The 12,175-nt window shown below is 46.7% G+C and overlaps 1 protein-coding gene across 1 annotated transcript in view; it reads right to left on the reverse strand.

Moving 5' to 3' along the window:
- Positions 1-12,175, reverse strand: part of DNHD1 (dynein heavy chain domain 1) — a 90,778-nt gene that overhangs the window by 20,069 nt on the left and 58,534 nt on the right. Inside the window, exons 20-26 of the mRNA XM_025356234.1 lie at positions 11,504-11,711; positions 7,440-7,565; positions 7,015-7,112; positions 4,008-6,894; positions 3,642-3,819; positions 3,280-3,472; positions 2,813-3,101 (exon numbers count right to left, since the gene is read on the reverse strand). Of these exons, the coding sequence (XP_025212019.1) occupies positions 2,813-3,101; positions 3,280-3,472; positions 3,642-3,819; positions 4,008-6,894; positions 7,015-7,112; positions 7,440-7,565; positions 11,504-11,711 (3,979 nt within the window). The remainder of the gene's footprint in view (positions 1-2,812; positions 3,102-3,279; positions 3,473-3,641; positions 3,820-4,007; positions 6,895-7,014; positions 7,113-7,439; positions 7,566-11,503; positions 11,712-12,175) is intronic.

Genomic DNA, 12,175 nt, shown 5'->3' on the forward strand with positions numbered 1-12,175 from the left:
TGGCCAGCATGGTCTCAATCTCCTGACCTCATGATCTGCCCTCCTCAGCCTTCCAAAGTGCTGGGATTACAGGCGTGAGCCACACTGCCTGGCCCTGGTTCCCTTTTTATCCTTTTAAATATCTTTAATAAAAACTCTTTTATTCCTGATATTCAAAATTTATGTTTTCCTTTTTATTTCTTGATTTGTGTTAACAGGTGATTGTCAATTTTATCTTTTTCAAAGAAACAAAATATGGCTTTGTTGATATTCTCCATTGTTTGTATGTTTTTCTATTTCACTGATTTCTGCTCTGATCTTTATTATTGATTTCCTTTTAAATGCTTTGGGTGTAACTTACTCTTCTTTTTCTAGAGTCTTAAGCTGAAAATTTAGGTCATTGATTCCAAGCTTTTCTTTCTAAGAGATATTTAAAACTATAACCTTTAGTTGCATCTTACAAATTTTGATATGCTTTGTTTTCATTATTATTTAGTTCAAAACATTTTCTAATTTCCCTTGTAATTTCTTTTTTGGTACATAATTTATTTAGAAGTGTGCTGTTTAATTTTAAATAACTTGGAAATTCTCTAGGCATCTTATCAATATTTGTATTGTTATGGTCAGATAAAATATTTAAAATGTTAATCCTCTGAAATTTGTTGAGACTTATTTTATAACCCAGCATATGGTCTATCTTGGTGACTGTTTCATGTGCATTTGAAAAGAAGGTGCATTTTGCAGTTGGTGAGTATAATGTTCTGTAAATGTCAGTGTGTTGCTAGTGTTATTCAGATCTTTAATGTCCATACTTTCTTGCTCCTTGTCTTACCAGTTACTGTGAGAAGCATATTAATTTCTTACTATGATTTCAGATTTACTATCTCTTTTTTGTTTCTATTGGCTTTTTTTCATATACTTAAATGTCTGTTTTAGATGTGGACACATTTAAGACTTTTGTCTTTCTGATGAGTTGAATCTTTTAATTATGAGATATTCTTTTCTATCTCTGGTAATATCCTTTGTCTTAAAGTGCTTTGGTATTAATATTGCCACATCAACTTCCTTATGCAAACTATTTCTGCAGTAAATATTTTGCATTAAAAAACTTCTTTTAATCTATCTGTGTTTAATATTTAAAGTGCATCTTTTGGACAGCATATAGCTAGATCTCAGGGTGAGTTTCTATTCTATTGCTTGCTTCTTCTTGACAGCAGGTCAGATTATTTTCTGGGGGTTTCTGTTGGCATGTCTATTCATTTTTTATTTTATACTAGATGTTTTGGTGGTTGTCACTCAAGGACACCTTTTACATTCTGCCAGCAGTAATATTCTTCACTCTACAATATTGCTGAAGTCTCTTCTCAGCTGAAATCTCTTCATATATCTGACTGTACCACTCTTTACTCCTTCTATTGTCTGCAAATTCACTACAAAGACCAAATAATATAGCTGGAAGGAACTACAGGTTTTGGAACCAAATACACTTGAATTTTAATCTTGGTTCTGACACTTAATAGCTAGGGTATCTTGGGCAAGTTATAAAATCTCTGTGTCTGTTTCTTCATCTTTAAAATAATTGCAAAAATTCTCCATCTTACTTGGCTTTTATGAGCACTGAAGATGACACAGACATATCATATAGCACATAGTAGATATTCAATAAATTGTACCGGCTATTATTAAGTACTAATACATCTGGTTCAAGTTTTCTACATCTCATAAGAGACTTCGCTATTTAACTGGATAGACTATCTACCAGGTTGTTGGAGTCAAGGAAGTCAATGGGCTAAACCTCTACCTAAAATTCACTTCCCAATCCCACGGCCATATTTAGAAGCTGTCATCATCTAGAGGCACACCACTTTAGAAACTTTACACTTCAGTATCCCAAACTTTCATCACGATTTTTCTCCTTTCCTTTGTTATCTTGTTTTCTACAAACTTTTATTGAGCACTTACTTCCTGTTGGGTCTATCAAAATGAATGAGACAAAATTCTGTTCTTTGTTCTCATAAATCTCCAAGTGTGGCAAAAGGGACAGACAGGCAAGCATACAATCATGATATCATGGTTATCACAGGTTATTGTACAGAGCACAGGATGGATATCTAACCGAGCCTATGAATCAGGCTTCCCGGAGAAGCTACTGCCTTAGGTAATTTAGAAAGAATACATAGGATTTATCCACATAAAGAAGGCAGAGAAGACAGCAATCCCAGGGTGTAAAGGAAGCCTGACTTGTTGAGCCCAATTAGAGAGAGTGTAAGAGGACACAGAAGAAAGCCTCATCACAGAAAGCTTTGTAAGAGCATTTGTCAGATTTCCAAGTAAAGATCATCTGAACCATGGAAATAAGTGGAAAGATTCAAGAAATATGTAGGAGGTAGGATTGAAAAGACATGGTGACTGGATATTGGTGAAGAAGAAAGAGATGTCAACAAGATTTCTGGCTTACATGACTGGTTGGATGGTGAAACTAAGAGGACACACAGGAGCAGATTTTGGCCACGGGGAGATGATGAGCTCAGGGTTGGATCTGAGGTACCAACAGGACAACAAGGCGGAGACATACAGTAGACAGCTGGATAGACAGATCTGGTGCTTAGAAAAGAGGCAAGATTGGAGACAGAGATTTAGCAGTCAAAGCAGAGAAGAGGCCATGAGAGTGGATGGGATTATTCAGGGAGCATATGTAGAATGAGGATATTAAGAACAAAACATTAAAGTTAGATCTATAGACATATATTTGAGAGTCAGTGAATATTGCTAGGGATTTTATAATCTCAAGAGAGGACAGTAGCTCCTTCCTTCCCTCCTCCCAGCTCCTCACCAGAAGTGGCCAGGTGCAGATCCTCCAGCAAGAAGAGGAGGGAGGCTTTAGAATCCTGGTGATGCCCAGGCTGTGGGCTGGCTTGTGTTTGGCCCTGGATTCCTCTGCTCAGCAGGAGACGGAGGTGGGTGGAACTGAAGGCAGGGTGGATGGGGCTGTATATGTAAGGGTGATGTGGCTCTACCAGCACCTCCACAAAGACTGACTTCCCTGTTGCTGCCTCTCCAGCTAGCAGCACTGGCTGCCCCCTTGACAGAAGCAGGTCCACCACATACAAGAGCCGCTCAGTCTGCAGGACAGAAGTGGGACTTACTGCAGCACCTCCAGTATAAGAGAGTAATCTAGCTGAAAATAAAAGTCTAGGGGACTTGTCCTAGAGTGGGCCTCAGCTGATCTTTGAACATGGATTACCCCCAAAAGTAAGTCCTGACGTTCTAACCCTAGCTCTTGCCTTACTGTCCTCATACCTGGATAGAAGGGTGAAAGGTGCCCAAAGTTCCTTTGATGTGGCTGCTCAGGTATTGGCCAGTGAAGGGGACCAGTGTTCCATCTTCAGGGCTTACATGTAGATCAAACACCAAGGCTGAGGGTGGTGGCTCAGGGTAGTTGGAGAGGCGACTAATAGAATCCCTTATGAAGGTATCAAAGACGGGCCAGAACCTGCTCAGATGGACACACAGGCAAAAGCGTCAGACAGTTACAACACTTCCATTTATGACACACTCACAGACTCCACCATACCCTAACAGTGATGTCATGTGGGTTTTTACTTCCATGGGCCAGTCCATCTCAGCCCTCTGCATTTCCCATCCCCCATCCCGGTAGGTACCTGGAGGGAAGGTGGGCTCCGAAGCCCCAGATCAGGGCAAAAAGAAAACTGCTGACAGCCAGCAAGTGTTCCCTGCACTTATTTGGCACATCGTCACTGTCAACCTGGGACCGATTTAGAAAGCTGCTTTTTGAAGACCTGAAGCTTTGGGCCACAGAATCACTACAGCTGAGGTCCTCTGCAAAAGTTGCCAGGGCCACGAAAGGAGCCCCAGTAGAAGAAGGTGGAAGGTGAAAGAAAGAAAGAAAAAAGGTTGACACTATTACTTCTCACTCCACCAAAGAACACATGCCCCAGGCTCCAGCCATATACCCCAGCTACCCTTAAGGCTCCATCTCTCTCAAGCCAGCCCTTCCATCTTCCCACCTGGGCCAGGGGCCTTCTCCTCCTTTAGGCGCAGGTGGGGGTCAAGCAGACTATGCAAGATGCGTGCCATGCTGGTAACTTCTGCCACACCTGCACAAACAGCTTGCTGCCCGTGTACCTGCAGCAGGGAGCTGACACCTTGGCGCGCGAGGAATCGGAATGTTGCAGGCACCAGAACTTCAGCCATGTGGTTGAGCTCAGCGACTGTCTGGTGCTGCAGGCGGTACTCATAGGGAAGGGATGCCATCAGGGCACTAAGTATACACTGCCAAGTCTGCTCTCCACCACACCAGACTAGGGCACTACAGCCTACCACTGTGGGGGACATGCCTGTTGCATCAGCCACCTCCATCAAGAGAAAGGTGCCTGGGGGTCGTGCTATCTGCTGTCCACTGGGGAGACTAAGCTGCGGAAGCTCACTCAGGAGGCAAGTGATGGAGTCCAGCCAAGCAGCACTGGAGGCTCCATCACATATTATCCAGTGCTGGATCCCCATTGATTCCTCTGTCTGCCTCTTTTGGCCCATGTTGTTACACTGGCCGGCTGCACGAAGTACCTTGGGGAAGATGCCATGATGCCAGCAGGAGCCCTCTAACCATCCCAGGAACTCCTGGGGGCTGAGGCCACTGGGGTACAGGTGGGTAATTTCCACAGGCTGGCAGCCTTGGGTTGAGGTGCCCTCCATGGCTGCCAGCCGATTTTGGATCTTAAATAAGCTGTGCCAACAAGTGGTCTTGCCACTGCCTGCAGGGCCTAGGAGCAGAATGCCTGAGGCCCGGCTCAGGGCCTGGCTCAACTGTTCCAAGGACCCCAAAATGTCAGGGCTGGGATGCAGACCTACCTGCTGCAGTTCCTCCACCACCAGTGCCTTCATCAGCTTGTAAGTCATAGCTTCTGCCAGCACTTGGCTGGCGCTAGGGAAAAGCGCACACAGCAGCCCTCGGAGGTTGTGCAGGTGGAGCCCATTGAGAACGCTAAACAGTGATGAGTGCAGTAGGGCATGCAGTAGGGCAGCCTCCTCAATGGCAGCTAGGCTGCGAGGCTGCTGGCACTTCGGTTCCTCCTTGGCCACATTTAGTGTCTGTATTGTGTCTTCCAGTATCTGCTTGAGCAGTGGCAGGCGGCAGGGCAGGGGCCCAGACACCAGCTTACGCTCTAGAGAGAAGAATTTGGATAGGCGGGTAGCCATCTGGAAGGCATCCCGCATCCCTGCACCTAGCAGAGTCAGCTCTGCCACTTGCCTCAGATCAGGCAATGCCAATGCCACAGGCCGCAGCAGCAGGTGCAGGTTGGCAGGCACAGCAGAGCTCAGGGCACGCAGTACCAGGAGACAGCCATAGCCAAGGCGCATAGACACATGATGTTTTTCAAAGAAGCCACTGCCAAGGAGCTGGGGCTGGGTGGGGTCTATGGTGCTTGTGTTTCGGGAAGCCTCCTGGTACAGTGGGGCATACAAGCTGTGCAGTTCACCCAGGCGCTGGCCCAGGGCAGACAGCAAGCCAGGGGGAAGCTGCTGAACTTTCTCCAACAGCAGCCAGGCACCACCCTGCAGGGCACCATTCAGATAGTTGCTCAGGCATTGAGCCTCTATCTGAGGTGAGCAGGGCAGCATCACCAGCTGGCGGCCCAGGGCCTGTGCCAGGCTATTCACTATAGCTCTCTTGCCCACACCATTAGGACCCAGTAGAGTCCCACAGGCCACCTCCTCTAGGGCCAATAATAGTACCAGTGCTGGCCGTTCTGGCAGCAGGCTGGGTAGAGGCCCTAGTCTAGGTCCCAAGTACTCATAATTGTACAGGAAGGACCTGCCTAGCACATCTATCCAGCATGCTGCTGGTGACAGAGAGTGTTCAGAAGATGTAGTAGTCTTAAGACTCTGTAGGGGGCTTTTGGGGATTATGTGAGGTGAACCCAAGTGATACTTGAGTTGGCGGACCCAGTGAAAGTCTGTGAGATCACTGACCTGGTGCTGTTCCAGCAGCTGTGCTATATCCCGGTGAGTCACTGCCATGACCAGCAGGGCACTGAGCAGGCTGGTCTGGCGGACAGAAGGCAGGGACTGTCCACCTTGGGAAGCCCTCTGGGCCCGCAAAAAATTCACCAGTACCTCAAGCTTGCGCATATGCATGGAGACCATGGCCAGGGTACCCCACTCAAGCAGAGCTTCCTCCATCTCGGCCCGCCATACCACCTCCTCTGCCACCAGCACACACTGCCATGGGAAGGCCTGGACTAAATTGATCCAGTGCTGGACATACAGTTGCAGGTACAACTTGTTTTGCTTGGGCAGCTGCTTGAGGGCTTCACCTAGAGATGGGCCTCGAGCAAGGCGAGCAGCCACACAGCCCTGCAGCATGTGCACCAGTGCCAAGCGTAGACACTTCTCCAGAGAGGCCAGCCACTTAGGGAGATCTGGATGCAGAGGAAGGGGACCCTGCAGCTTCACCTCCTCCCCACCCGCCCCTAGCACTGCAAGTGCCTCCACCTGAGTCTGTGCGTTTGGGCTTGACTCCCAGTCATCCATGTTTTTCTCACCAGTTGGGCAAGACTTGAACCTCACAGCATGCACATGAGGAAAGCAGCGTCGTACCCATAGCTGGGCTTCGCATGATTCCAGTCGAGCAGCCAACAGGGCTACCAGCTCACTGTCACTAAGGAAGAAGAGGCGGGGGAAGTGAGCACACACTCCATAGAGCACGCTCTCCAGAGTCATGATGATGCCCTCCAGCTCCACCGATCCTGCTTGCAGCAGTTGTTGCAGCTGCTGGCCTTGGAAGTAAGGGCTCCTCTTGGCACTGGGCACTACCAGTGACAGAACCATGGGGTCAGCTACAGAGATGCGCATCAGGGTTCGATACTGGTCGTCCACGACCTTGAAACGAGAGTTCTGTGGTGAGGGAGAGGATAAAAGTGAGGGCCAATATGAAGTGGCAGCTCCCCTTTCCCACGCTGAGCCCTGCTATTCAGGAACACTTTTTGCCCTCTCTGCCTTAACCCCCTTCCCTACCAGGTCAGCATTAGGAAACTGGATCTTCATCTCATGCAGAACTTTATTCAGAAAAATCCACTTCTGCTGGAAAGTCAACCACACCTCCAGCAGGGCACCTGTGTAAGCAGCCAGAGAAATGCTGGTGGGAAACACTAGGGTTCTACCTTCTGCAGAGGAGTCCACCCTGCTCCTGACCTCTCAGGTGCCCCGCCAGCCCAAGCAAAATACTCTGCCCAGCAGGACTCGGGGATCCTGCTTGAGGGAGAAAAAATTTTCACTGTGAATAAAAACCTGATCTCTTCATCCCAAGAAACAGCCCTGAAGGAGGTCCTCACTCTATTCTTCATATGTTCTCCCACCCAACCTCCACCTCTCACCCCCATCCCTCTGGCACATCCTGCCTCAGGTCTCACCCATCAGCCTGACTAGAGGCCTGCACTTACCCAGGCCATGCATGATGGCCATCCACTCCAAAGCTATTTTGTTTAAGTCTCCTGACTTTTGGATGGCCAGGATCTTGGACAACACCTGAAGACTTTCCTGGATGGAATCCTGCAGGTTGCTGTAATCTAAGACAGAAAAAGCTGAACTGGCAGTCAGATGGGGCAAGGGCCGGGGCTGGGGGAGAGAAGAGCAGACCAGGGGGACCTTCCAGGAGAGGCAGTTACAGAGACCCTGATGCCCTTGCTATCTTTTTTCTTTCCTTTTTTTTTTTTTTTTTTTTTTTTTTTTAAAAAAAAAGCCCAGGCTGGAGTGCAATGGCATGATCTTGGCTCACTGTACTATGCTTCCTGGGTTCAAGCAATTCACCTGCCTCAGCCTCCTGAGTAGCTGGGATTACAGGTGTGTGCCACCACACCCGGCTAATTTTTTGTATGTTTAGTAGAGATGGGGTTTCACCATGTTAGTCAGGCTGGTCTCGAACTCCTAACCTCAGGTGATCCACCCACCTCGGCCTCCCAAAGTGCTGGGATTACCATGGTGAGCCACCATGCCCAGCTGCCCTTTCTGCCTTTAAGGATTCCATCAGTCAATATGTAGAGCCTATAAAGCACTTGGGTCTCAAAATGGTGAGAGAAGAAGCTCCTCCTTTCCCAAGGCACTGTGGGCAGACTCCAGGCCAGCTGAGTTCCCTGACTAGCTGCTGTGAGTATCAAGCTAACTCCATGAAAGTGCTTTGTAAGAACTAGGGCCTCTAGCCTGGGAAGAGGGCTCAATGGCTCCAGGACCCTACATCATATTTCTATAGCAAGAATGCCCATTCTGTCTTAAAAGGGGTCCTGGTAGAGAAGCTGAGAACAAACTTTTCTCTATAGTCTTAGCACTTGGCTCCCTGGTGCTGCTTAAAGAGTTATCCCTTCATGCCACAAGTGCTTGGTTAGACTAGGGCTGGAAATGAGGTAGGGACACTAATTGGGGTAAAAATGAGAGAACAATCAAGAAAGGAGGTTTATTCAGACAGATGTAGAACTCTCCAGACATCCCTGGTGGGAAGAAAACTGTCTATCCCCTTCCCTTACTCTTCCCCATGTGAGGAGGCAAAGAGGCCCATCTTTTATGCCCTATGGGAAATGAGGCAGGCCACAGCCCTCCACACAGCTACCTGTGTAAGTGTACTTCAGCTTTCCTCTCCATATCCACACAGACCTCAAGTTCTCACCTAATTGGGGGAAGGTTATGATGAGGTAGCGTGAAGTCTCACTTGACCTAGATCTGAGCTGTGTCTGCCAACATGATATATAAAAAGCACAAACTTCCTTGGGGGTGATGGTCCTGATATTATACTTTCATTTTCATATATATCTTTGTTCTCATTTGGTTAAGAATCTAAAGGGGGAGATTAATAATTTGTAGGTGTGCCCAATCCTGTAACAACCTGTCTTCTTGAGGTAAGAATTAAGTACATAACAAGTCCATCATTTGGGGTTTATTTGGGTGAATGAAGTCACCAGCTTCATGGTGTGTGGCCACTACAAAGATGTTGTCCTTGGTTAACATGCCCAGAGTTAACAGGAAAAGAAAACCTGGTACAGAGAAAGGAGAGAACCCATAGGAAGAAACCTCAACCATACAAGTGCTTGGTGCAAATGCTAGCTTAGAGAGAGAAGGGAAAACTGAAAGGGAGCAAAGGTGGAGGAAGGGCTGTGAGCTGAAGTAAAGACTGGTAGGACCCAGGCTGGTATCTGAAATTATGCTCACAGACATCCCAAGGCCCAGATTATCCAGAGCCTTTACTCTGCACTATGAATTTTTATTTATTACTTTTGGTAGCAGAGAAATCTAAGGATGAGGCAGAAAAGTGGTAGAGATCAAGTAGGAGCAGATTGGCAAAGTGTAGAACCAGGGTCAGAGATGGGCAAATGGATTAGCATAAAATGTGCTCAGGACAAAAGTGGGAAGAGAATCTCCTTTCAATCTTGGTGCAAATGACATCCAGCCTTTGTGTCAGTCAACACCAAAACTTACAAGTCCTTAATAAGGGAGATGTGAACAAAGAGGCTGGGTGCCATGTATCAATGTGCTGCAAATGGCTGGAAAAGGCACCCCTAACCAAATACTGGATATAAAGAGGTGAAAAGGATAAAGAATTTGGGTAATAAGGAACATCTATATTAGAATAGAAAGGACCTACATTCTCCTCCATGCAGAAGTTGAACCAGTTACACATCTTGCCTAGTTGACTTCTACATAGCTTGAGTCCACCCACTTTTCTTTCCCCATTGCTACTATCCTAGTCTAGACCACTATTATTTTTCACTTGGGTTATACAAGTCATCCCTTAATTGATCTTTCAATTGCCATTCCTTGCCTCCTTTCAATCCATTCTCCATATTGAAACCAGAATGATATTGTTAAACTAAAATCTGATTATGTTACTACCCATAAAAAACATACAGTGACTCTCTATTGTTTTCATGTTATTCAGTAAATTCTTAATGTAACCCACAAGACTTTGCATGATCTGATCCTCTCCAGTTCTAGCTGCTCCATCCCCTCCTCCACTATTATTTGGGATCCAGCCACAGAGAAACAGAAACAGAAGCTCATGCTCCCCATTCTTACCATCAAATATACCGACTAAAGCCCTAACTGAACTGAAACTCACAGATTTCAAGCTATTCTTTAGAAGATCCAAACATTTTTGCTTCCACTAGTTAAAGTGTGTGCACACTAAGAATAAGAGTGTGTTTGCGAATCTATTTATGTGAGTTATGTTGTGATTGTAAGTAAAGAGTTGAATCTAATATTGTAACAACCACTGACACATTGGTGGGGGAAAAGTTGCTGTTTCTATGGAAACCACAGAAAGCTTCAGTAAAGGCAAACTGATTAAACATATGCTATTAGGTATAGGCAAGTCAATTTTTTATAAACTGAGAACTTATAATAAAAATCTAGAAAAGCTCTGGACTCTGAGACAGTGTCTTCTATGTAACTCCCAACTGTCTCAATCTCCTTGGAAGTCCTCTCCCCACCTCCCTCTCTCCACACGGTACCCAGCTCCTGCAGCTAAGGCCCTTCCCTTCATAGGGACTTTAAAAGTGTCTTCATGTTGCTGCCCAACTTTACAGAAAGTGAAAGCAGAAATAGTAGACAATGCATTAATGCAAGAAAGGCAGTGAGGAACTATCAAGTCAAATAAAAGCTCTTGTCATTAGCTTAAAAGGTTAGTAAATGTACATGCATATATTTTGCTAAAATAAAAATCTTAAACTATGTATGCATCATTAGATTTTGGATTCACCAACTGGGTTCCAGTTGTGTTGAATAAGAAAATTTCTCCTCTATTGGCAATGCCCCAGCTATATCATCTTGGATGCTTATGTAAATGCTGTTCCCTTTGTCTGGTCTGCCCTTCTCACCTGGCAAGTTTGGCAAACTCTTACTCCTTCAAAGAGTCAGCATAAGGCCTCTGCCTAAAGAAGACTTCTCTGATTCTCTCTCTGGTTCTTTGAGCTGGTCCTCTCTCTGAGATTCTACTGCCCTCGGTAAGGTGCTCCATTTTGTTTATCCCTATAATATTGTCTGTCTCTCACTGGACTCAGAAATCTCTGAGGGACAGGGATACTGTCTGTAAGTCTCAAGGTCTCCCATGTAAAGTTTAGCACAGAGGATGAAGGTTTGATGAGGGAGAGAATAAAGAAATGAATTAATGAATGAGGCATAAAATTAGACAGCAGGGTGCAATCTAGAGGACAGAGCATTGAAAGGTGTAGATAACTGACCATGAGGAATTTCTGAGTGTAGGCAGAAAGGGGAGGAAGGACCTTTGCTGAAGGACCCAGGCATTGAGTAGAGACAGGTTAGGGGAAGGGGATCACAAGGAGATTAAGACAGTAGGGGGCTATATGGAAGACACTGTCTCAGAACAGACTAATGTCTCAGGCTGTCTAGTAAGGATGGGGCCCTGGCTAGAGAATCAGATCTGCCAGGGCTTGATGGATATGGTGGATGAAAATGGCCCCCAGCAGGGGGCTTTCACTAGGTCACAAGGACTGAGTCTCACCTGAGAGGATGAAGGTGCCACTATCTTTGTCCACTACCTCCCACTGGGGGCTGCGGAGCACCTGCCTCTTGGAGCGCTCTGAGGCTGGGGGCTCGTAGGGTACATGCAGGATGAAGTTGAGCAGGCGCAGCTGGCGCACTTCCCAGTACCGCTGCAACTGCTGTATAGTCTCTTGGGCATGAATTCGTTCGTTTTCATTTTGCCAGACCTGGAACAGCTGGGTCTCAGGAACCAGGATTGGGCAACTGATTAGGGGATAGGCTTGGAGCTGGGACTTGGGGATTGGATCTGAGGCAGAACTCAAGGGTCAGGGCTCAGGAGAGTAGAGGTGTCAGAGATGAAGGGAGAGGGGGACCATCAGGCTTCAAAGATAGACCATCAGCAGCATCTAACTACCTTGCCCTGGGGCCACTGCTTTGGAACCCCCACCTACTTTTGCAAGGCTCCAGTTGAGCAAATACCTCAGTCAGCTCATGCTCTCTGGGGACAAGATAAGTGTTGGGGGGCACCTGCCATTCTGTTCGCCCACAACTTCAGGGCTGCCACCCACTTCCTTCCCCCATCAGGGACATACTCTCAGTCACAGGGAGTCTGGAAGCACCCAAGAAATCCCCATCTGGAGATTTAAAGAAACTGCTCCTGCCCTTCAGGCAGGTTAGCAGTCTCAACCCC

The sequence above is a fragment of the Theropithecus gelada genome, chromosome 14, assembly GCF_003255815.1.
Source record: "Theropithecus gelada isolate Dixy chromosome 14, Tgel_1.0, whole genome shotgun sequence".
Taxonomy (NCBI): Eukaryota; Metazoa; Chordata; class Mammalia; order Primates; family Cercopithecidae; genus Theropithecus; species Theropithecus gelada.